The 26,756-nt window shown below is 36.8% G+C and overlaps 1 protein-coding gene across 2 annotated transcripts; it reads left to right on the top strand.

The window, feature by feature from the left end:
• The first annotated feature begins 759 nt into the window (after nt 1–759).
• Nucleotides 760–21,219, top strand: STARD4 (StAR related lipid transfer domain containing 4). 2 transcript variants are annotated; one of them, XM_081231305.1, is made up of 6 exons: nt 760–1,144; nt 11,006–11,119; nt 12,079–12,128; nt 16,211–16,337; nt 17,227–17,341; nt 18,618–21,219. In XM_081231305.1, exons 1-6 carry the CDS (start codon nt 1,106–1,108, stop codon nt 18,845–18,847), a joined length of 675 nt encoding a protein of 224 aa, XP_081087431.1. In that variant the 5' UTR covers nt 760–1,105; the 3' UTR covers nt 18,848–21,219. The 2 variants fall into 2 exon arrangements, with proteins under 2 accessions (XP_081087431.1, XP_081087432.1); XM_081231306.1 differs by lacking the exons at nt 760–1,144; nt 16,211–16,337 and having other exon boundaries at nt 11,086–11,119.
• The last annotated feature ends 5,537 nt before the right edge of the window (nt 21,220–26,756 follow it).

Raw genomic sequence — 26,756 nt, 5'->3', positions numbered from 1 at the left:
GCATTCCTTCCTATTCTTGGTTCTCAAACTACATATCCTGGTATATGTAATTTGCAAACACCTGATTTTTACTATTCAGATTTGCCAAGCATCCTATCAGATGGGTGACTTCAGAGACACTGGTATAAATGTTACTCACCTTCAAACAGATGAAAACCAGAATACTTTGTGAGGCTGCTAAAGCCACCTGCGCACCCCAACTCTTCCCTACTTAAAAGGTTGTCCTCTGAACTCCCATATCTGAGGGTAAACATTTGGCGAAAGATCAATTCACACTGTGGCAGTGACTTTGTTTACATGTTTTCTCTTATAGTACTCTCAGCTTTGAGTCACGGGAGGCCACAGGAAGCCGAAGAGTCGGTCATTCTCGCACGGGTGCATTTTTTTTTTCTCATTTCTTATTTGACTTCTGGCCTTGGGAGGGGCAATGCAGCCGCGGGATGCTAATCTTCACAGCGAATTTAAGCCAGCCTTATCCCTCACCGTCGTCATTCACTCCCTCTTCGCGTTCATATTCTCCCAGCTGGATTTACTGCCACGCGAAATTCTTTCAGAATTAATTGGCCACAGGGCACCCTTCCAGAGCCAAACCCACAGGCGACTCCACACACGCAGGTGGCCCGGAGACCGTCAACTCTCACCCGACGCGGAATCAGTCCATCTCTCGGCGACCAATCAGCGCTCCGCACGCTGCCGCGCCAGCCAATCCCTGCAAACACACGTTGCTTCTGCCAACTTTTGCCGCTACCCACCCCCGGAGGCCAGTGTTCGAGCCGGGGGAGTGGTTGCGGGGTTCGGCCCGCCTTCCCCGGAAGGCTTGATGCCTTCCAATTGGCTGCAACTGGCAGTGGCTTGGCGACCATTGGCTGCTGCCACCGGTGGCCTCGGCGGGCGGGGAAGCCGAGAGAGCTGTAGAGTTAGTATTGCAGAAAGCGTGAGTTTCCTGTCTACCTGGCACGCCTGATCTCGGTCGCACTCCTTGCTCCACCTCAAGTAGCCTTGAGTAGAAGCACGGAGGTGAGGCCGCCTGGAGGCGGGGCGACAGGGTCGTCTTCCCGGAGCTGCTCCGGGCAGTGGGCGAGGGAAGCCGTCGTGGAGGTCCAGGATGGCGGAACCGGCGTCCGGACGCGTGTGGACCTCACAGGTGAGAGAAAACTGAGGGCAAGGGTCACGCTGGTTGGATCCCAGGGCTTGCCCCTCTCCTCCTCCACCCAGTTCACCAGCGTTAGGACGCCGATTAGGCCTAAGTTACTTCATCTGTTAAATGGGGAAAGGGCGGTAATAACCTGGCTTCGGGGGGCCTGGGTGAAGATTCACTGAGATACCGTTCTGTGATGGGCACAGTGCTCCCTGGTTCTTAGTAGGTGCACAGACAACAGAAGGTCCATTCCCTCACACCAGGCTTTCACGGAGCTGTGTTGTTAAGAGGCAGTGTTTTCTGAGTGCTTACTATCTTCCAAGTTCGGTACTGAATATATTAACTCTTGTAATTCCTCAATAAATTAATGTTGCTGTTATCCCTAATTTACAATTAAGAAAGATTACCTGAGATTTTTTAGGTTCAGCAGCCAAGACAAAATACGGCAAATTCAACATGATGTCAGATTTTTAGAGTCTCTTGCAGCCTTTGATCAGCATCCAGTGTTTTACAGAATAGACCTTTAGTCTCTGGAGGCAGAGGTCCTGGGTTGGAATTCTGGCTCCATCACTTATGGGCTGTGTGATCTTGGACAAGTGACTTAACCTCCGTGTTGATACTTTTTCCCTTTCTGTAAAATAGAGACAATAATAGGATGGGCTCTTAAGGTTATTTATGAGGATTAAATGAAATAACACAATTTGAAGTGGCCAGAAAGGCTGATCACATAGTAAATGATCAATAAATGTTAGCTATTATTATTTTTTTCAATAAAGGATTAGAGCATTAGGAGCTTGAACATTAACTTGGACTCAAAGCTGTGACATTATTAGAAATTAATATTGTCTTAAGTGTTGTAAAAGTCTCATTGGTGTTGTAAAGCTTGTCCTAAAATAAGCCAAAGTGAGCACTGAATCGGAGTATCATCAGTCACATTGCAGATGAAGACTTACCCTGTTGCATTCCTGCTACAGCCAGTCTCAAAAATGAGAAACTACCATACTTGACTAATTGGAAAAGCTAAATTACTAATTCAAAATTGATTGGCAATTAAGCCTATGCTGAAATTTTTATGTTAGGTAGAAAATATAATTTAATTTACAAGGCCTTGGTTTGCACATCTTGGGGAAGATCTATGGCATGTTAAATGGAAGCTCTTCACAAACATGAAACATATCAATCAGGTAATGGAAGGTAAAATGATTCTGATATGAGTTTCTTTAATACGTGAATTCTGACTCAATCATACTACATAAGTACAAACGGATTTTTATGGCATTCACATTTTATTAGAGGTTAAAATGTTTATTATATTCCATAGTTAATTAAAACCTATGGCCATTTCACTGACATTTGACAAAAATTAAAATTGTATCGGTCAAAGACTGTGGTGCTGATAGATGGCCTCAAGAAAATTTTTTAACCTGTGAAGGCTGCCCACTCAATGGTGGCAGCAACTGCCTACACTAGTAGTCACTTCAAAAACAAACATAGAAAACGTGACCAAAAAGGTTAGAGTAAGAAAGAAAAAAGGTGGACATTACTCAGCACCTGGCTATAGAATTGTCAAGAGTATATAACCCATTTATGGAGCTGTTAGATTCTGATACACTTAAGTGGTACCTGTTTTCTCTGACATGTAAGTGTTGGAGAGTTTCCTGCTATAAGGTTCAGAATGGTATTTAAAACATTTCCTGACATTCTCCACAGATAGAGATTGCAATAGGGCATATTGCATGCTTTCTTTTCAATTAATGTGAGTGCCCTATTATATTAAGAGAGCACCAAGACCTTGATAACCCCAATATTGTTCCCCTATCCCCACCCCACCTTGGTTCTTGAGAGAGTCTCTGTCTTGCCTGTCTAAACACAGATGATCAGTTTAGAAAGTAACTGTTATTCCCTTTTGGACTTAACCCTTGCATGGATTTTTTTCATCAAGATTAACTGCCTGGTTAAATACTTCATTGGCTAAAAGAGAGATTTCCAAGTTTATACTTACTTTATTTTCTTCCTTTCCTACCTCCTACTCCACCACCACTAGAGAGGCTCATTAACAGGAGTTTTTAACATTGGCAGGGGAGCTAACATAGTCTTAAGAGGGGTCCAGGAAAGAAGAGTAGAAATTAGGCAATGAGCTTGGCCAAAATATAAAAGGGCCCATAAGCCATACTAGGGAGTTTGGATTTTATACTAACCAGTAGGAGTGAATGATAACTAAGGTAAACACCTTAAAGTTTCAGATTCTCATCTTTATAGGTAGTTTTTATTGCTTACTTTTTGTATGCTAGATTTACCTAAAGGTAATGTTGTCTATGCTAACAGTAGCTTTCCACTTCATCTTTGATTTCTATCAAAGAGTTTTGAAAATACTCTTATCTGCTAGCCACAGGAACCTGGCATGTGACCTTTGGATTTAAAGAATGTTGTTTAATCATAATGATCCTTAGTAATGGATAAATTAAATTTCTTTTTCAAGTCCTCTCTAAGAACTTGTGTTTGTTTATAACATACCCTTAAATAAGGTCATTGTACTGGCTATCAAGTTGGCAGTCTCTTGAGTGGAAATGGGATCTATTCCTGACTGGCACTTTTTAAATGAGCTAATCCACTTCTTATGGGTAGGATCTATAATTATTAAATATTTCACATCACTTTCATAGATCCAAAATTCTATATTACTGACTTTTCTATATATACTTTCCCATGTTTCTGAAGGGATATGCCACCCCAAAACATGCCACTTCAGAATGAAGGTTACTTTGAGCTGAAGGCAATTAAGAAGCAGCAGACACAGAAAGAACTATTTTTCCTTCCACTATCTACCTAAAAATGGGACATAAATATCCTTTGGTGAAGGTCTTCCCTCTTCTCTCTCCTATACCAGGAGAATAACTGCTATCACTGGAGATAGAAAGTTGACACTGAGATGGTCTACACAAACAAACTTCATTAAAATAGGCTTTACCTTTTTTTTTTTGCCTTTACCTTTTATTAGTGTCTTCCCATATATTTATCTTGCCATAATTTACTACCCCTAGAAGCTCAAATCCCTTTTCCCTTGTCTTGTCATTTCTCCAGAGTTTATCACCCTTTAAGATGGTGCATAAGCTCTGGGTATATAAGCTTCTCTGGGTCTCCAGTTATTTTCTATGAAAGCCTCTCTGCATAAAAAAATTAAATATTGACATCAAGTAAACTTTGCCTTTTTTTCTGTTTATCTTTTGTCAATTTAATTGAGGTCTCAGGGACAGGGCATAAGAGAATAGAGGAAAAGTGTTTTTTTTTCTTCCCTGAACTTCTGTATCATTTTATTTTATTTTTTTCCATTTCATATCTTTTTTCTTTATTTTTTCAGCCTTATTTGTTTGCAGTATTTACTCTTTTTTTTAACATCTTTATTGGAGTATAATTGCTTTACAATCGTGTGTTAGTTTCTGCTATAACAAAGTGAATCAGCTATACATATACATATATCCCCATATCTCTTCCCTCTTGCATCTCCCTCCCTCCCACCCTCCCTATCCCACCCCTCTAGGTGGTCACAAAGCACCGAGCTCATCTTCCTGTGCTATGCGGCTGCTTCGCACTAGCTATCTATTTTACATTTGGTAGTGTATATATGTCCATGCCATTCTCTCACTTTGTCCCAGCTTACCCTTCCCCTCCACATGTCCTCAAGTCCATTCTCTACTACGTCTGCGTCTTTATTCCCATCTTGCCCCTAGGTTCTTCATGACAATTTTTTTTTTTTTTTTTAGATTCCATATATATGTGTTAGCATACAGTATTTGTTTTTCTCTTTCTGACTTACTTCACTCTGTATGACAGACTCTAGGTCCATCCACCTCACTACAAATAACTCAGTTTCGTTTCTTTTTATGATTTAGTGATATTCCATTGTATATATGTGCCACATCTTCTTTATCCATTCATCTGTCGATGGACACTTAGGTTGCTTCCATGTCCTGGCTATTGTAAATAGACCTGCAATGAACATTGTGGTAATGACTCTTTTAATTATGGTTTTCTCAGGGTATATGCCCAGTAGTGGGATTGCTGGGTCATATGGTAGTTCTATTTTTAGTTTTTTAAGGAACCTCCATACTGTTCTCCATAGTGGCTGTATCAATTTACCTTCCCACCAACAGTGCAAGAGGGTTCCCTTTTCTCCACACCCTCTCCAGTATTTATTGTTTGTAGATTTTTTGATGATGGCCATTCTGACCGGTATGAGATGATATCTCATTGTACTTTTGATTTGCATTTCTCTAATGATTAATGATGTTGAGCATTCATTCATGTGTTTGCTGGAAATCTGTATATCTTCTTTGGAGAAATGTCTATTTAGGTCTCTGCCCATTTTTGGATTGGGTTGTTTGTTTTTTTCATATTGAGCTGAATGAGCTGCTTGTAAATTTTGGAGATAAGTCCTTTGTCAGTTGCTTCATTTGCAAATATTTTCTCCCATTCTGAGGGTTGTCTTTTTGTCTTGTTTATGGTTTCCTTTGCTGTGCAAAAGCTTTGAAGTTTCATTAGGTCCCATTTGTTTATTTTTGTTTTTATTTCCATTTCTCTAGGAGGTGGGTCTAAAAGGATCTTGCTGTCATTTACATCACAAAGTGTTCTGTGTATGTTTTCCTCTAAGAGTTTGATAGTGTCTGGCCTTACATTTAGGTCTTTAATTCATTTTCAGTTTATTTTTGTGTATGGTGTTAGTGAGTGTTCTAATTTCATTCTATTACATGTAGCTGTCCAGTTTTCCCAGCACCACTTATTGAAGAGGCTGTCTTTTCTCCATTGTATATTCTTGCCTCCTTTATCAAAGATAAGGTGACCATATGTGCGTGAGTTTATCTCTGGGCTTTCTATCCTGTTCCATTGATCTATCTTTCTGTTTTTGTGCCAGTACGATACTGTCTTGATTATTGTAGCTTTGTAGTATAGTCTGAAGTCAGGGAGCCTGATTCCTTCAGCTCTGTTTTTCTTTCTCAAGATTGCTTTTGCTATTCGGGGTCTTTTGTGTTTCCATACAAATTGTGAAATTTTTTGTTCTAGTTCTGTGAAAAATGCCAGTGGTAGTTTGATAGGGACAGCATTGAATCTGTAGATTGCTTTGGGTAGTAGAAAGATCCCCATAAGGTTAACAGCTGATCTTTCAGCAGAAACTGTGCTAGCCAGAAGGGAGTGGCAGGACATATTTAAAGTGATGAAAGGGAAAAACCTACAACCAAGATTACTCTACCCAGCAAGGATCTCATTCAGAGAGACAGATAGAAATAGAAAATAGAAATTTTCTATTTCTTCCTGGTTCAGTCTTGGAAGGTTGTGCATTTCTAATCACAATGTTGATTCTTCCAATCCAAGAACATGGTATATCTCTCTATCTGTTTGTATCATCTTTAATTTCTTTCATCAGTGTCTTATAATTTTCTGCATACAGGTCTTTTGTCTCCTTAGGTAGGTTTATTCCTAGGTATTTTATTCTTTTTGTTGCAGTGTAAATGGGAGTGTTTTCTTAATTTCACTTTCAGATTTTTCATCATTAGTGTATAGGAATGCAAGAGATTTCTGTGTGTTAATTTTGTATCCTGCTATTTACCAAATTCATTGATTAGCTCTCGTATTTTTCTGGTAGCATCTTTAGGATTCTCTATGTATAGCATCATGTCATCTGCAAACAGTGACAGCTTTACTTCTTTTCCGATTTGGATTCCTTTTATTTATTTTTCTTCTCTGATTGCTGTGGCTAAAACTTCCAAAACTATTTTGAATAACAGTGGTGAGAGTGGGCAACCTAGTCTTGCTCCTCATCTTAGTGGAAATACTTTCAGTTTTTCACCATTGAGGACAATGTTGGCTGTGGGTTTGTCATATATGGCCTTTATTATGTTGAGGTAAGTTCCCTTTATGCCTACTTTCTGGAGGGTTTTTATCATAAATGGGTGTTGAATTTTGTCGAAAGCTTTTTCTGCATCTATTGAGATGATCATATGGTTTTTCTCCTTCAATTTGTTAATATGGTGTATCACATTGATTGATTTGCATATATTGAAGAATCCTTGCATTCCTGGGATAAAACACACTTGATTGTGGTGTATGATCCTTTTAATGTGCTGTTGCATTCTGTTTGCTAGTATTTTGTTGAGGATTTTTGCATCTATGTTCATCAGTGATATTGGCCTGTAGTTTTCTTTCTTTGTGACATCTTTGTCTGGTTTTGGTATCAGGGTGATGGTGGCCTCGTAGAATGAATTTGTGAGTGTTCCTCTGTCTGCTATATTTTGGAAGAGTTTGAGAAGGATAGGTGTTAACTCTTCTCTAAATGTTTGATAGAATTCTCCTGTGAAGTCATCTGGTCCTGGGCTTTTGCTTATTGGAAGATGTTTAATCACAGTTTCAATTTCAGTGCTTGTGATTGGTCTGTTCATATTTTCTATTTCTTCCTGGTTCAGTCTTGGAAGGTTGTGCATTTCTAAGAATTTGTCCATTTCTTCCAGGTTGTCCATTTTATTGGCATACAGTTGCTTGTAGTAATCTCTCATGATCCTTTCTATTTCTGCAGTGTCAGTTGTTACTTCTCCTTTTTCATTTCTAATTCTATTGATTTGAGTCTTCTCCCTTTTTTCTTGATGAGTCTGGCTAATGGTTTATCAATTTTGTTTGTCTTCTCAAAGAACCAGCTTTTAGTTTTATTGATCTCTGCTATTGTTTCCTTCATTTCATTTTCATTTATTTCTGATCTGATCTTTATGATTTCTTTCCTTCTGCTAACTTTGGGTTTTCTTTGTTCTTTCTCTAATTGCTTTAACTGTAAGGTTAGGTTTTTTATTTGAGATGTTTCTTATTTCTTAAGGTAGCATTGTATTGCTATAAACTTCCCTCTTAGAACTGCTTTTGCTGCATCCCATAGGTTTTGGGTCATCGTGTTTTCATTGTTATTTGTTTCTAGGTATTTTTTGATTTCCTCTTTGATTTCTTCATTGATCTCTTGGTTATTAAGTAGTGTATTGTTTAGTCTCCATGTATTTGTATTTTTTACAGATTTTTTTCCTGTAATTGATATCTAGTCTCATAGTGTTGTGGTCAGAAAAAATTGATAAGATTTCAATTTTCTTAAATTTACCAAGGCTTGATTTGTGACCCAAGATATGATCTATAATGGAGAATGTTCCATCAGCCCTTGAGAAGAAAGTGTATTCTGTTGATTTTGGATGGAGTGTCCTATAAATATCAGTTAAGTACATCTTGTTTAATGTATCATTTAAAGCTTGTGTTTACTTATTTATTTTCATTTTGGATGATCTGTCCATTGGTGAAAGTGGGGTGTTAAAGTCCCCTAATATGATTGTGTTACTGTTGATTTCCCATTTTATGGCTGTTAGTATTTGCCTTATGTATTGAGGTGCTCCCTTGTTGGGTGCATAAATATTTACAATTGTTATATCTTCTTCTTGGATTGACCCCTTAATCATTATGTAGTGTCCTTCCTTGTCTCTTGTAATAGTCTTTGTTTTAAAGTCTATTTTGTCTGATATGAGAATTGCTACTCCAGCTTTCTTTTGATTTCTATTTGCATGGAATATCTTTTTTCATCCCCTCACTTTCAGTCTGTATGTGTCCCTAGGTCTGAAGTGGGTCTCTTGTAGACAGCATATATATGGGTCTTGTTTTTGTATCCATTCAGCCCGTCTATGTCTTTTGGTGGGAGCATTTAGTCCATTTACATTTAAGGTAATTATCAATATGTATGTTCCTATTGCCATTTCCTTAATTGTTTTGGGTTTGTTATTGTAGGTCGTTTCCTTTTCTTGTGTTTCCTGCCTAGAGAAGTTCCTTTAGCATTTGTTGTAAAGCTGGCTTGGTGGTGGTGAATTCTCTTAGCTTTTGCTTGTCTGTAAAGGTTTTCATTTCTCTGTTGAATCTGAATGAGATCCTTGCTGGGTAGAGTAATCTTGGTTGTAGGTTTTTCCCTTTCATCACTTTAAATATGTCCTGCCACTCCCTTCTGGCTAGCAGAGTTTCTGCTGAAAGACAGCTGTTAACCTTATGGGGATTCCCTTTTGTGTTATTTGTTGTTTTTCCGTTGCTGCTTTTAATATTTTTTCTTTGTATTTAATTTTTGATAGTTTGATTAATATGTGTCTTGGCATGTTTCTCCTTGGATTTATCCTGTATGGGGCTCTGTGTGCTTCCTGGACTTGATTCAGTATTTCCTTCCGCATATTAGAGAAGTTTTGAACTATAATCTCTTCAAATATTTTCTCAGACCCTTTCTTTTTCTCTTCTTCTTCTGGGACCCCTGTAATTCGAATGTTGGTGTGTTTAATGTTGTCCCAGAGGTCTCTGGGACTGTCCTCAATTCTTTTCTTTTTTTTTTCTTTATTCTGCTCTGCAGTAGTTATTTCCACTATTTTATATTCCAGGTCACTTATCCATTCTTCTGCCTTGTTATTCTGCTATTGATCCCTTCCAGAGAATTTTTTTTTTTTTTTTTTTTTTTTTTTTTGCGGTACGCGGGCCTCTCACTCTTGTGGCCTCTTCCGCTGCAGAGCACAGGCTCCGGACGCGCAGGCTCAGCGGCCATGGCTCACGGGCCCAGCCGCTCTGCGGCATGTGGGATCTTCCCGGACCGGGGCATGAACCCGTGTCCCCTGCATCGGCAGGCGGTCTCTCAACCACTGTGCCACCAGGGGAGCCCCCTTCTAGAGAATTTTTAATTTCATTTATTGTGTTGTTCATCATTGTTTGTTTTCTCTTTAGTTCTTCTAGGTCCTTGTTAAACGTTTCTTGTAATTTCACCATTCTATCGCCAAGATTTTCGATCATCTTTACTATCATTATTCTGAATTTTTTTTCAGGTAGACTGCCTATTTCCTCTTCATTTGTTAGGTCTGTTGGGTTTTTACCTTGGTCCTTCATCTGCTGTGTTTCTCTGTCTTCTCATTTTGCTTAACTTACTGTGTTTGGGGTCTCCTTTTCGCAGGCTGCAGGTTTATAGTTCCCGTTGTTTTTGTTTTAAAATGATAACATTATAGAATCCCTCATTATATTAAGTTTATTATCTTTAAAGATTAGTAATCATTTCCCTTTTAAAGTATTGTTGAACAATAACATACCTTTGGAATTATTAATGATATAGTACTTTCCTCTCTGTATAGTTAAAATTATTGCCTTAAAATTATAAACCACTTATTTATGCTGTACTGATGGTTCTAAGGTCTTCATATCACCGCCTATGTTACACAGATACCTCACTGAATCCTATGACACTTCATCAAATGAAATAAAACATTGAAGACAATAGAGTTCTTCAAACTTTTGAAATTCTTCAGAGGTCTCTAGTCCTATCCTTAAAGGATGTAAGAGGAGGTTTCCAATTGTGGTTGTCATTTGTTTGCTAGAATGAGTCCTATATCTGTTGGCTGGTAAAATGAAAATTTTCAGTGGCTGAATCTCTAAGGAATTTTAAAAGAGTTTATGCCTTGTGTGTTATTTTTGTATTTTTGAAAAAGCACTATTTTTTTTCTTTAAGTTATCTGGAATTTTATAATTTATTCTTTTGGGTTAGATTCTATTAGAAAGGGAAATAGGATTGTATTTTATTTTTTATATGAGTGATTTTAATAACTCAGCATACATGATTCTTATCCCTATGTGTTCCACACCTTGGAAGCTTTTAGAAAAAAAAATCTAGGCCAGGTCTTAACCTCAGGGATCCTGATTAGTTGATTTGGGATGGGGTCCAGGTATAGGTATCTTTTACAATTCCCCAGGTGATTCTTTTATGAAGCCATATTTGAGACCCATTGGTCTACTGCATCTAACTCTGGTGTTTGCTGATGATAATCTTAGTCTCTGTAACAGGGAAAACAAATGGAAGACCTGCCTGATGCAGCTGTTTTGGCGACTAGACTTAAAAACACTCTCATCCAATACCACAGCCTTGAAGATGAAAAGTGGCGAGTTGCTAAGAAAATGGTAAATTAATTAAATTACTTATGTATGAGGGTGTATCTTCTGTCTAATGAGCTGGTGGATGACTTTCAAAATGGTATGGAAAAATATGGACCATACTTTAGATGAATGTGTGGGATAGATAAACGTGCTAATAAAGTTGATGGTTTACTGTCTCATAAAGGAAGAAACATAGTAATCCTGCACTGCTTTCATTAGTTCTTCAGATATTGGACACAAGAATAGACTCATGGCAACAAGATTGTAAAGAGCAGCCTCTCAAGTCAGTAAATAAAATGTGTCATTGTCAGTTTAAGGAAGTATAGTAATTGATAATTTGAAATTGTTTCAGATATTTTAACAAGTCTTTGAGAATGGCCATTTAGTATTCTTTTTTTTACCAATATGACGTACCTGAGTGTTGACATAGCCAATCCTCGAACCCAGGACTCTTCCAGTTAAGTCCTCTGGCTATTCTGCTGTTCAGAATTTCTTGGGAAATGATCTGGAAAAAAATGTAGGGACTAATTCAAGGTAGCACTGTCATAATAGATTTGAATTGTTTAATTTTAAAAAGATGTGAGCAAGTTCAGAATGAAGTATTTAACATTTCTTTTATCTCAGTCTAAATGTGTCAGTAATGGTAAATAGATGAGATTGGAATGAGGCAAATAATAATGGCCAATGAGATAGTGCCATCACCGAATCTTAACAGTGTTTTGGTGTCATTAGCTATTGAAAAACCTTTTGTAGGGGTTTGTAATTTAAGTAAGATGTGTACTACTTTCAGATACAGAAGAAATTCAGATATGGATTATTTTATGGTATAAATTACTTTTGCATATTTCTTTGAATATTTACTTATGTTTTATTTTCATGCAAAAGCTAATGCTGTAGAGTTTATGAAATTGTCAGTTTTATATCCAGGTTTATATACAGATATTATATGTAATTATCAGTATACACTGTTTTTATTTTTCTAGAAAGATGTAACAATTTGGAGGAAACCTTCAGAAGAATTTAATGGATATCTGTAAGTAAATTCCTGTAGTGTTACATAGCTCTTAGGACATTGCTAAACTTCAGATATATACACACCTACACACATGATCACTGAAAGATCATTGCCAGCAAAATTTGGCTTTTGCTTTAAGATGTTAAACTTTCTGAGAAGCAAATCCTGTTATGAATTCAAAGCCTTTAAAATGTCCATATCCCTGGTGGACAGAGTTGGTGGTGAGGGGATTATAATGATATCATAATGATATCAGATAGCTGATAAAATCTTAATTTCTTACTATGGTGTATAAGACCCTTCTAATATTCTTTCTGCATTTATTCAGTGCTGTAGCATATTTTATTCTAAGAAATTTATCTTGAAGAAATCATGGGAAAATTAATAGTTATTTAAACTTGTCTCTTCCATCACAGTATTACTTAAAATATTAAAAATTACAAACAACCCGAATAATCAATTGTTGGGGAATGATTAAATTATAAAATGTGCTATTTTACAGTCTTTAAAAACATAATAAAATGCTCAAGATACAATGAAAAGTGAATAAAGCAGAATACTAAACTGTATGTAGCACAATCATGGGTTGACTTTAAATATATATTTTTTATATATTAAAATGTTTTATTTAACACAAAATATATACCTCTAGATGTCAGTTTTATGTGTGATTTTTATTTCTGTTTTTTGCATATAGTTGAACACGAATTATGCCTTTAACCAGTAAAAAAAAATACTGTTTTTAAAGCCAGAGGAGATAGTTGCCACGTGAAATTGGAGCGGAATAGTCACATCCTTGGGACTCAGCACTTTTTAAAATGAAACTGTTGACTGAACTTACTATATACAGAGTATTTTGAAGTGTATTACCAAAGATAGCATTTCCAGGAAGATAAGTTGTACAGTATTTATGAGAAGGACAGGGAAACTGGAGTTGGATTAAACATTGTAAGCAAGTGTAGAAGTTAATCCTTTAGATTATCCCTGCTGGGGCTGAAAAAGTGTAAAAAGTGCTAAAGAAGCACTATGCTTGGATATGGAAAAACTTCATAGGGGAACTAATATTGGAGCGGAGTCTTAAAGAACGAATAGGTATTTCTTAGGGATGAAGGATAAATTCATATTCTAGGCAGAGAGAATTTCCTTTACTACGTTCACACAGGTGGGAAACACTTTAAGGAGTTTATTTAGGGAAGTTGAAGTTGTGTTTGTATAGCTGGAGCATTAAGTATGGGGGTGGGGAGAGGATGTCTGAAGGATTTTTTTTTTTTTTTTTTTTTTTGCCATACGCGGACCTCTCACAGTTGTGGCCTCTCCCGCTGAGGAGCAGAGGCTGCGGACGCGCAGGCTCAGCGGCCATGGCTCACGGGCCCAGCCGCTCCGCGGCATGTGGGATCTTCCCGGACCGGGGCACGAACCTGTGTTCCCTGCATCGGCAGGCGGACTCTCAACCACTGCGCCACCAGGGAAGCCCTGAAGGATTTTTGAATTCTAAACTAAGGCATTCAGTTTTGCATTACCTACTGCTCAACCCTACCCATACATCCCAAGTCCTCAGAGGATTTTACATTTATTCTAATAACAATTGTGAAAGACAGAAATGAGCATGGAAAATTTAGAGAAGAGCTTGTATCCTGGGGGTCCATGGCTAGCTTCTTGAAATGTCCCTAAGATTGTATACAAAGTTTTGTGACAATGTGTATATTCCTGGGAAGAGATCTGTGGCTTTTTTCAGATTCTTAAAGAGTTATATGATCAGAAGAGCTAGAAACTGATGCAGTGTTGAGTTGGACACACAGTTCCCAAACTAAGGACATAGCATGGGAGTTGAAAAGGACAAATGAACTTGAAAGAGATTTATGATAGTGATGGTGGTGGTGATGATGATGATGGCGATGATAACTAACATTTATTGAAAACCAGATATTGTTCTAAGCAGTTTACGTTTGGAAAATCATCTTGATGAAACATGGTGACTTATTAGTTCTGACTATTCGAATGGGGTTAAGAGAGAAAGAAGAGTCCAAATTGAATCCTAGATTTCTAATTTGTGCCTGAAGTAATTTGTATTACCCACCTCCTACCCCCACCCTCACCCCAAGTTAGAGAACACAGGCAGAAGAGCCGACTTAGGATGGAACATAATATAAGCTTGAGCTTGAGAGATTTACAAAATGATAAAAAGGCTTCAGATATTTAAAAAGAGAAAAGAGACCCCTGAAAACAATGATGGAGTTAAAGCCCATCTATCTCTCTTTTCTTTCCTCCCCAGAGATAACTACTTTCTTGAAGTTGTGTGTATTATTCCTATTTCACACTTTGACCGTGTGTGTGTGTGTGTGTGTGTGTGTGTGTTTGTTTTAGTAATGCGCTTTAATTTTTTCTGTTCAATACTGTGTTTTCAAGAGTTACCCATGTTGTTACATGTTGATCTAGTCTTTCACTTCTGTATTCATATACCACAATGTGTTTATCTGTGTTTGCAAGTTTGCCTACTGATGAATTTTCAGGTTGTTGTGAATTCTTCTCTACAGTAAGCTTTTTGGTACATGTCTCCTTCTACACACATGTATCATTTTCTTGGGATGTGCCTGTGTCTTAGGGACATACATCATCCCACTTTACTGCATGTTGCCAAATTGCTCTCTAAAGTGGTGGTAGCACTTTGAGAGTTCTAATTCCCTTCCATTCAACACTTGTTATTAAGTTTTTAATCTCTGCCGGTTTTTCAGGGGTATGAGATGGTATCTTGCTAGTTGATTATGAGTGAAATTGAGCATCTTCTCTAAGTTTATTGACATTTCAGGTCAACCTTGTCCTTTGCTCATCTTTTGTTTGGATTGTCCTCTTCTCATTGTTTCATAGGAATTAATCATGTATCCTCTATAATAAGTATATATCTGTATATATGTGTTGCACTTATCTTCTTCCACTCTGTGGCTAGTTTTTTTTTTTTTATTTTTTTTTATTTTTTATTTTTATAAACTTTTTTCTTTTTTTTTTTTTAATTTTATTTATTTATTTATTTATTTATTTATGGCTGTGTTGGCTCTTCGTTTCTGTGCGAGGGCTTTCTCTAGTTGTGGCAAGTGGGGGCCACTCCTCATCGCGGTGCGCGGGCCTCTCACTATCGTGGCCTCTCTCATTGCAGAGCACAGGCTCCAGACGCGCAGGCTCAGTAATTGTGGCTCACGGGGCCAGTTGCTCCGCGGCATGTGGGATCTTCCCAGACCAGGGCTCGAACCCATGTCCCCTGCATTGGCAGGCAGATTCTCAACCACTGCGCCACCAGGGAAGCCCTGTGGCTAGTTTTTAAAGAAATTACTTATTTTGTCATTTGTGGTATGTAAGTTTTAAATTTTAACCATCTTGTGTAATTTGTGTTTTTGTGTGTTTTATGTATTCAAGTAATCCCCCTGTATCCTGAGGTCACAAAGATGGTCACTTGTATATTTTTCTCTAAATTAAAAATTTTTACCTTTTACATAGTGGTATTTAGTCTATCTGGATTTATTTTGAATGATGTGAAGTAAGAATCCAGTTTTTATTCTCTCTGTTAGGATAACTATTGAATCCAAACAATATTTTTGAACTAGTATATCTTTTTCCTACTGGTATGTAATGCCACCTTTGAAATATGTCAAGTTCTGATATTATTCATGAGTCAATCCTGGGCATTCTATTCTTGGGTGACCTATATTTCTATTCCTAATAAAAAGGTTTCAAAAGTTAGGGTAAGAATATGCATATACTAATAACATGTTAGAGCATAGCTGGGAAAAGAACAGCATACGAAATAAATAGAAGCATTACAGTGTTCTACAGACTGCTCTTGGCTACACCATAACATGAAGGTATTTTACTATGTTCATGATAATGCATAAGATAGCCTTCAGATCTCTTATTAGATTTGAGGACGTTTTAGAGTACATTCTGATGAAATAATTGACAGAACCTAATTTATCAGAAAAGTCGGGATTTACTCTTTTTAAAAAATCTTCATTAAATTTTATTTATTTTTTTGATGTGAGCTCTGAACTGTGAGAGCATGCTGAAAATTTTCATTCTAATAGCATTTGACTTTAATATGTTTTCTCCAGCTTCAAAGCCCAAGGTGTTATAGACGATGTCGTCAATAGTGTAATAGACCATATACGCCCAGGTCCCTGTCGCTTGGATTGGGACAGCTTAATGACCTCATTGGATATTTTGGAGTACTTTGAAGAGGTATTTGTTTAGAAATGTTGCTTCAAATTGTGTGTGTGTGTGTGTGTGTGTGTGTGAGTGTTTGGGTGAGTGTGTGTGTGTGTGGGTGTATGTATGCGCATGTGCACGTGAACACGTGTGTATACTTGCATTCATTATATTCATTGCTTTGAGAATAAGTAGTCATGGCAAAGATCTCACAGGCGAATCCTTGCTGCCTTTTAAAAAGCTTGAGTTTCCTCATATTAACTAAGGAGTGTTAGTCAGAACTGAGTTTGTTTTCTGCAGTAGCTTTACCCTTGCTGCTTAAGAAAATCATCAGTGTCTTTAATTGTAAAACTTTAGCTGAGGTTCTGAAATCTAAAATTCTGAAAATACCACCATCATATTCAGGTTTCTAGGTAATAGTATGTAGGTTTTCCATTACTATTTAGCCAAAATCAAAGATAAAAATGCCACCTTAGGCATTAGAGAATTATGTAACCTAAGTGGCTTTCTTTCTTCGTCTGTTTTTATTAATTCATTCCTTGCCATGTTTGAATTCCTTTATTGACATATTTGGTGTCTTAGTCAAAGTACTTGTGGATTTTATCTTATACACCTACAGTCTATACTACCTGCTTCCACTTTTATCATATAGGATAAGAGGTGACTCTACTGAAACAGAGATTAGGATACTGGGTAACTTACCTCTGTGTTTTGATTGTATATCCTCTTCAAGTCCATACAGTCACCGTGAGATATAGAATAGAGATCTAAACCTGTCAGAATCACTGTAAGAAATGTTATTAATATTTATTATAACACATTTCAAGTGAGTGTTAATTTTTTACTAAAGATTAACTTATGATATATGAGTCTATGTATGTGTTTCCTATAGTACTAACAGCTGTTACCTGTTCTCTTTCAGAATTGCTGTGTGATGCGTTATACTACTGCTGGTCAGCTTTGGAATATAATTTCCCCAAGAGAGTTTGTTGACTTCTCCTATACTGTGGACTATAAAGAAGGGCTTTTATCCTGTGGTAATTGTCTCAAAACCTTTTACTTTCTCTCGGTTTGTTTTAAACTTTGTTTTCTAGGCTGGATGTTTCTTTCTACACAAGATATATTTGCAACTTTCATAGTTATTTTAAAAATTTTTATTTTATTTAATTAATTTATTTTTGGCTGCATTGGGTCTTCGTTGCTGCGCATGCACGGGCTTTCTCTAGTTGTGGTGAGCAGCGGCTGCTCTTTGCTGCGGTGCGTGGGCTTCTTATTACGGTGGCTTCTCTTATTACGGAGCTCGGGCTCTAGGCACGTGGGCTTCAGTAGTTGTGGCATGCGGGCTCAGTAGTTGTGGCTTGTGGGCTCTAGAGTACAGGCTCAGTAGTTGTGGCACATGGGCTCAGTTGCTCCGCGGCATGTGGGATCCTCCCGGACCAGGGATCGAACCTGTGTCCCCTGCATTGGCAGGCAGATTCTTAACGACTGCTGCGCCACCAGGGAAGTCCCCATAGTTATTTTATAATCGCTAAGCTCTGTTTGCAAATGCTAAACCCTAGGGATTAAAATAACAATATCGAGAAGGTTTTTGCAATCTTTCTGATGAGTTTTTGTTCCCCGTTACACAGTATCCTTCAGGTCACAGCTAACAAATATGGAACGCATGACTGCCTCTAAGAAAGGGATCTAGTCGTTGGGTTTCCTTCTAAGTCACTCTCAAGAAACAGCTTCTTAGTCATATACTTAGAAAAAATAGGCTTGGTATGTGTTAGAGTACTTTTCCTTCCTTGATCTGTGTAATATTTTTCTTTTCAAAATTAAAGATACTATTAGAAGGCTCCTGCTTTCTAAAATATATCTATAGGTAAATTAATATTTTTGTATGTACGATATATTTGAGTTGGCAGTTGTAGGTACACATCTACCTGTTTAATCTGAACCAGCCAGAACCAAAGTTTGATATGGTAGTGCCTGTGGGGAGCAGTGGTTGTACATAGGTTTGATTATTAGTACCTTGAGGCCTGGCTGCTACAGAGAAGATTTGTAGTTTCCAAGGAGTTACCAAGATGACATGATGCCATTTATTCTGAAGGGATTAGAACTTTCCCCATTACATATCTACCAGCCTCTGTCAGAATTCCACTTAGTAATTATCTTTTTCATTCTTCCACGGTCACTCTTGGGACTTAATTTTCATCTACATGGATGAGAAGAAAAATATGTAAATAAGAAATCTGATAATATTTTTTAGTGAGAGTTTTAGATTAATGTCAGTCATTGCTATTAATAGTGTCATTTTAAATTGCCTTGTAGGGGTAAGTCTTGACTGGAGTGAAAAGAGATCAGAATTTGTTCGTGGATACAACCATCCCTGTGGTTGGTTTTGTGTTCCTCTTAAAGACAGTCCAAACCGGAGTCTTTTGACAGGCTATATTCAGACGGATCTGCGTGGAATGATTCCCCAGTCTGCAGTAGATACAGCCATGGCAAGCACTTTAATCAACTTCTATGGTGATTTACAAAAAGCCTTACAAAAGGCATAATATGTTTAAATTTATAGTATTATATTCCCTGAATCAACTCTCTCTCTTAGCTGCATGGCCTGTAAAAATCATCCTTTCCTGTCTTCTGCATAGCCTGTAGAAAATTTTGAGATGTTTTTGGTTTATTTTATTCCTAAAGTAAATAGCTATCTAGTGTGGGCATTTCAGTTTTCCTAAACAGTTATTTGCACATTGTTTGGTATGGTGATATGTCTAGGAATGGAGAGTATGACAGAAATCCACCAAGAAGTAGATATAGTTCTTTGACACAAATTCTTAAGAAATTGAATAGTGCCTCAGTATGAATATTTTGGCTACTTAGAAATTAGAGAAAGCCACGCTTCATGCTGGTAGGTTAAAATCACCTATTTTAGAGCTTTATGAACATTCTGTAAAAGTTTTAATTTTGGGAGGAGTTAAATATTAATGCGTCTTGTATGCTCTGAGTTCAACAATATCTTGGACTAAAGAAGAAAAGCTCTTCTCTATACTTTATAAAGATGAACTTCATTGTCAGTTGACTTGTACTACTTTACCTATTGAAAATATCAGAAATAAGAAAAGAATAGGTATCATAGTAAAATGTAACTCAGTTTTGATACCTGGATAGCATTATTTTATAGATATCTTTAAAAATATATTCATATCTTTATGGGCTTTTATTTGGGGAGTCTTAAAAGCATTTATGAATGATTAAGACAGTGTGAAAAACTGCCAGATATGTGCTGGGACACCACATTGATTGGACAGTATTCTGGGTTATGTGAAATGGGTGGTGTTATCCAATACTGACCAATAGAGAATCATCTCTCTAGAAAGTCAAATTCAGTGAATGTTTTATACATGTTTGAGTTTTAAATGTGTCACTCAACTCATAAAGTATAACTACGTCATAAGCATTCACAATTGTGATGTAACTTCAGTCTGGAACTAGAACAAATGCATTCATAGATTTATCTAAATGCCAGGATGAGTCATTTTATAACTAGAATGGACTATAATATGTCCCTCGATTCTGTGGCTGCATTAAATGAACATTCCTAAATGATTTTAACATTCCACATGGTCTTTGGCTTTTGAACTATCCACCTAGTTTACATCTAAGATGAGAACTTGAGGGAACTCAGGGTCTGTGCAAATTTTTGTCTGTATTTATATTTGTGTACATGCACACATCTTGAAATCTGTTCCAGTGTTCAATGTGAGTTATTTATGTGTTATTATTACTGTTCCCACTGTTTCATTTTCTCTTCTTTTTTTTTTTTTTTTTGGTTAATACGGGGTAAAGAGAGCTCTGGAAATAGTATTTATTAGATAGGCCACAAAAAGCACAAAACTGTATAGTGGTTCAATTGCATGAAGGTGTGATCTGTGTTTTACTTTCCTGTGTTTTCCTGAGTGTAAAGACAGCATAAGTCATAGTTCTTCAGACACATTTTGCTAAAGTAGAAAAAGTAGAGCTGACTTATTTTTATTTTTTTGGTATGGAGATGATGTTCAAAAAAAGCAAAAGGTGGCAGCACCATAATATCCATAGTGAATAATCTCACAAATTTTAGATTGAAAATAGTTTGTTTCAAGGTATGATAGAAGCAATGCACAAACGATCCTATGTTCTTAACTTGAAATTTATTAATCACCAATATGTTTTTCCAAATTGACTATAATTTTTGAGCTGCTGGATTTCTCTGCTACTTTTTTTTTTTTTTTTTTTTTTTGTGGTACGCGGGCCTCTCACTGCTGTGGCCTCTCCCGTTGCGGAGCAGAGGCTGCGGACGCGCAGGCTCAGCGGCCATGGCTCACGGGCCCAGCCGCTCCGCGGCATGTGGGATCTTCCCAGACCGGGGCACGAACCCGTGTCCTCTGCATCGGCAGGCGGACTCTCAACCACTGCGCCACCAGGGAAGCCCTCTCTGCTACTTTTTTTTTTCTTGCAATAGGGAAAGAGAAATGAGCAGTTTAGCTTTCAGTTTTGCAGGGAAATTGTTAAATGTTAATTTTGACTCAATCTATTGTCTTTTATTTGGTTTTATTAGTGTAGAGCAGGAGGTTTCTTACATTCCAGTATTCAGTCTAGCATGGCAAAATACCAGCAGATGTCCAATTATAGGGTGAGATTGGGTAAGTTTGCAACAAGATGTACATTATTATAAGGGCTATTATTGCCTGAGCTGGGTGCCACTAATAAACTGTCCACTTTCAGCTACTCTGTGTTCCCTTTGTTTTTTGTAACTTATACCTCCAACTAGTGATGACATAATCCACTGTTGAATGAGGACCCATTGCAGGTAACAAGACCCTCATGGAAAAATTTTCATTGCAATGTTGAGCCGTATGATGGATTGAAGAATTATATTTGAATTACCTGAAATGTATATGCAGCTTCTAGATGGCACTTTAAATCTGCTGGGCTCTAGCTGCGTACTTAAAAAAAAAAAAAACACAGCTTTATTGAGGTATAATTTCCAATGCTATACAATTTACCAGTTGTAAGTATACAATCCATTGATTTTTGAATACATTTATAGTTGTGCAGCCATCACAACAGTCCAATTTTAGAATAGTTTTATCACCCAAAAGATCCCTTTTGCGTGTTTGCTGAGTCATACATAACCAAAGTTTAGCACAGTTGCTAGTATACAGAAGATGATGGAAAAGATTAGAGCATGTTTTGTTTGGTTTTGTTTTCAAGAGTAGAGGTGTATTTGATTCTAAGCTCAGGAATCTTGTGATAATGTATTAAATATGTTATGTCAAATATCATAATGCTATGAAATTTAACAATGTGGATTGGGATTAATATTAACATGTAATAGAGTCTGCTGTTTCTATAGCAGTGCTGTAGAATAGAAAAATAATGTGAGCCATATATGTAATTTAAAATTTTCTAGCAGCAGCATTAAAAAAATTAAAAGAAACAGCTGAAGTTAATTTTAATAATACAGTACATTTCACTCAGTATATCCAAAATACTATCATTTCAACATGTAATCACTGTAAAAATCTTTAAGATAGCTTACATTCTTCTTTTATACTAATTTTTTGATTTCTGGTGTATAGTTTACTAATTTGGGCTAAACACATTTCAAGTTAATTTTAATAACTTTTAATAACACAGTTCTATATTAATCTGTATATTAATTTGTCTTTCTATAATATGAAGTAGAGAATTTCATAGAATCACTCTCTTAAATACAAAATCTTTTCTGTTCTCTGAAGCCTTCAGTGCTTGCTAAACGTGGACTCCTTAACATTAGAAATAAATCAGTTGTAATTGTCAGTAAAATAAAAATTACAGCCCCAAAAGATTTTCCTTTGAAGATAATTAACTTTTCATAGGGCAGCTGATGAAATGAAAGAATAGAATCTGCCTTGTAGTTATGTGGTTGATTATTTTCTCTGGCTTATAGTTTGTATTAGAAACACGTGTATGCAGGAAACACTTGGCATAGTAGTGTTTTCAGTACATATACCTATTTTTTTAAGGAAATTAGTTTCATACAAGAAAAAAATAATTTATCATAAGTGATACTTCTGCATGAAATATTAGTTTGTATTGATAATCCTTGATTAATCCTTGAAGTTTAACACAATACTCAGCAAAAATAATTATGAGAATTTAGTGTTCTGCAGTTATGTATAATATAAACTGCTAGAGTATTAAAGATAGATTGTTAATGTTAAAAATCTCTTCATTTCACTGTTCATTGAGGTTGGATATATTTGAAACTGTAGATTTCTATATGTAAAATTATCTCCCAATAAAAAAGTCCTTTCTTACTCTCCTCCCTCTTTCTTTCCTAACTGAAGGACATTTTATCAACACTCAAGTTGAATTAAATTAACCTCTCAAGCTAAAAACTCTGTAATGGAGGTTGCCTCTGGAGAAGATAGGAAAACATTGCACAATTTAAACTCCTAATGTCTATTGAGCTTTTAGGTATGAGTAATTCCCTTTGATGTGGATAAAAGCTTTACCTGTTTATTTAAGAGCACGCTAGCATCCTTAGAATCAGTTGTTAAAATCCAGTTTCTTTTAATTAAGTGGATACTGTAGCTATCCCAAACCTATGCATAAATTAACAGAACCCAGAAAAGCTAGGGGACTTGACCAGGTGTCCTTTAGACCCTGTGTTGTATAATTACTTGTCCAGTCTATCTCCCATGCCTTTCTTATTCAAATTCCAGAAGTAGGGGATGGTGGGATCTGAGCTTAGGAGAAACATTAGATTAATCCCAGAGCACAGGAAATTGGAATTATAATTTCTGTATTATTTTGTTGTTTCCGAAGATTTACAGGTATGGTTAAATAAAAATTCATCTCTTGCAATTCAATAAAAGCTATACTATATATAGATTTTATTTTTAAGAAGTTTATATTTCTTTTATGGGCCAATGTATAAAGCTGGAACCTTCATTAAACTAATAAGAGCATGCATTAATATAATAAAATGTGTATTTATTTTAAAATTTCTATGAAATATATCAGAATAAAATTTCTAGACGCTTGTGTATTGACCATTTATACTATCTAAGTTGCTTTAACCTTATCTGAATTTAAAGTATGTAGTTTAGCTTCCTGAACTCTTACAAAAGAAAAATATAAGCTGGAAAATTAAGATTAACAATGCATATGCTAATCCCTTGCCAATGTCTCATATAATATTAGCCACAATACTGCTGAATTTTGATTTGCTGTTATATAGCAAGGATGATGACATATTCTGCTCTTATCACTGTAACATATAGGTAAGGTTTATTGCATACATTTTTAAATGATTGTACTAACTTGATTAGCAATTGTAGTGATGATTTCCTTTGGAGTTAAAAAAGGTGGAAGTGATTACAAAGGAACTGTTGATCTATATTATAAGAAAGCAGTTATGGATGCTGTGGGAGATATGCAGTAGAAAATATGACTATTAAGTGGTTTAAACAAAGAGAGTCGGGGATTCCCTGGTGGTCCAGTGGTTAGGACTGATTGAACCTGCTGAGGCTTCAATCCCTGGTCGGGGCACTAAGATCCCATAAGCTGTGCGGTGTGGCCAAACAAACAAAAAACAAAAACAAAAAAACACACAAAAAACAAACCAAATAGGGAGTTATTTTCCTCATTTAATGAAAAATCTGGATGTCGGTAATTATTAGTATTAGGATGTCAGGGCCAATGTTTCTTCAGTTCTCATATTTTCCTCAGATATGATAGGTGACCAACTAGCCCTGGAAATTACATGTGCATTCAAGTAAAGAAGAAGCAGGGGAAGGCATGGTACTACTCATCCGTTTCTTTTATCAGGAAAGTAAAAGCTTTTCCAGAGCCTCCAATAGCTTTTCTTTCTAGTAGTCTGGGTCACGTGACTACCACTAGCTGGGAAGGCAAGTATTTCCAGCCTCTTGGAGAAAGGGTTGTTAATGACTCTGGCTAGCCAATCGTAGCATCTCTCAGTGGGTCACCTCTGGAAAGTGTGTATAGAGCTCCTTTCAATGTCAATAGGAAAATGACAGACTCACAAAACAGAAATGAAAATAGCAAAGTAGTCCTTCACTCCTCCATGAAACATTGATTAGGCCCCTTCCATATGGCAGATTCTACATAGCTGTCCGTCACTGAGGTAACGAGGTGATGGAGCTTCCTCGGAAGGTTGTTAATTAATGGTTGGTGTCACATGGCATCCAATGTGAATGACTTATGTCTATAGTACACCATTTCTACTCCTCTGGAGCAAAGGGTCCACTATGGATGAAGACTTCTAGACCAGGAGATGACAGAAAATTGCTGGAAAACATGAAATGCAAATGTATCCCAGGAGATAGAGGGTGGATCCATGTTACTTGTGTTAGCTGTACAGGTGATTAGTGGGGTGTAGTATTCTGCCAATAAAAATTATGGAGGAAGCATAGTGTACAAATACCAAAACTGGCTTTTTACTCATTATTTGGATGGTACCGTTCTTTTTCAGGAGCTTTACCTTCCTTCTTAGGTTTTGCTTTAGTGACATTCCTCAAGTGCAAGCAGCTGGTTTTTTATTAAAGGAAGTAGTCCAGAGATTCTGCAAAACCAGGTTGAAATAAAAAGATGTTTCATATAGTCAAAAATGGACTTGCAGGAGAGGTTTTTTTTTCCTCTAGCATTTCCCTCAATTCAGAAGTCATTGTTTAGGTGAGGATTTTGGACCTAATAGTAGTTAGTAGCAAGCTGCAATTCTGAGAGTGAAGCTCACTGACATATTATGCCTTCCCCCCAATATTTCACACAAATGTTTGCTAACTGATTGGGTGGCCAAGCTCAAGAAAGACTTTTAGTTCCTTTTACAACAATTGTTGCTAACAATCAGCTTCTTAGGAGGGAACATAAAGGTTTTTCCCTTTCATTCTCAGGTGCTGCAGGTTTGAAAGCATCATAATGAAGGGACCACTGAATATCATTTGGCCCGACAATTCCACATTAGGATTCTTTCCTTAGGATAGATTTCCCCAAACTCAGAAAAAAAGCTTTATGTACTGTTAACTGAGAAAAGAAAAAGAATTGAGAATGGATTATTATGCAGCTATCAAAATTGTTTCTGAAGATTATACAGAAAATGCCTGCTGTAGTGGTAGGTTGACATAAAAAAGTTACAATATGATTAAAGTCTGTAAGAAAAAAATAATGCTAGATTTTAAAAAAGACAATGCTTGTCTTTGGAAGGCATTCTTATGGTAATCTACTTTTCTGTATTTTCATATTTTTATAATGAAAATCAAGTTTTATATGAATCACTGGATTGACTTTGTATCCAGTGAATTGACTTCTCAGTCGTGAGAGCACTGGACTAGGAGATGGGCAACCCAGATCCCTTCTCAGCCACTAACTGCGATCTTAGATAAGTCATTACCTCTCTGGGTGTTACTTCTCTTTAATAAAATGAGCTTGTTGGGTTAAATGATTACTAAGATCCCCTTTTAACTTTGTGATTTTATGACATCACTGTATAATATTAAAAATGCTATGAAACTCAAAGTATAATGTTGCCTGAGAGAATGGAAAAACAATCAAGAATGCTTCAACTTCATATTTCAGATATAAGGAAAATGTCCATTGTGTCACTCTTGAATTGTGCTAACATTTCAAATCACGGAATGCAAAGTATTGGTGGGCTATTAGATGATTTATTATCATACCATACATGCAAATTGCTTTACAAGTTTCCCAGCAGTAAGGTGTATGCTTCTTTTGGCATGCTCTGACAAATCTGAATGAACTTACACAAAGCAACATTGGCCCTCACTAAGGTCAATTTCAACAGTCTCCCAACATCCATTTTGCCTCATGTCACATATTATTCCGTTATGTTCCTGGGAAACACCAATAAATGAGCATGTTTACTCATTTACTTGGGTTGTCTAACCTGAGTCCAAGAAGAAGCCAGTTGTCTGTGGCTGTCATGTTGTCTGCCCCAGGCTTTGGGCAGCTGAGAGCCAGTGACTCTGATGTGTCCCGTATGCTGGAAGCAGGGACTGTCAGTCACTGCCATTGAACAGAACGGTAGCTCAGTCAAAAGCAAATGGGCATGATTTTGATGAATTCTCTGTAAACATTCTCTATATTTACATTTATGGCCAGGTCAGACTTACATGTTTACCTAAAAAATATTGTAATATATCTTTGTATTAAGGAGTCAATAGCACCGTTTCGACAGGTTTTAAAAATGAAATGTTCACAGCTCCTTTTCCAGTACTTTTCAATCAGAAATTGGGAAGGCAGCCTATAATCTTGGCAGTGTAAACTGCAATATTTACACTTTTTCTTTGTCCTCCAAATCCTACATGCAGTTGTTTTTGGCTAATGATTTGCAATCTAAACTACTGGAGATGTAGGTTTCCTGTATAGAGTGGTATTCCATTATCTAATTCCCCAAGCTGCTGTTGA

The sequence above is a fragment of the Mesoplodon bidens genome, assembly GCF_964165515.1.
Source record: "Mesoplodon bidens genome assembly, chromosome: 4".
In the NCBI taxonomy this organism is placed as follows: Eukaryota; Metazoa; Chordata; class Mammalia; order Artiodactyla; family Ziphiidae; genus Mesoplodon; species Mesoplodon bidens.
Note: the sequence above shows the minus strand (reverse complement) of the source record. Positions and strands in the feature narration are given on the sequence as shown.

Excerpts from the sequence above, each read along its gene's own strand:
- STARD4 (XM_081231305.1), top strand. The coding sequence starts at position 1,106 with ATGGCGGAACCGGCGTCCGGACGCGTGTGGACCTCACAG. Across the intron at positions 16,338-17,226 it reads TTTTGGAGTACTTTGAAGAG|AATTGCTGTGTGATGCGTTA; the intron begins GTATTTGTTTAG and ends GTTCTCTTTCAG. Across the intron at positions 17,342-18,617 it reads AGAAGGGCTTTTATCCTGTG|GGGTAAGTCTTGACTGGAGT; the intron begins GTAATTGTCTCA and ends ATTGCCTTGTAG.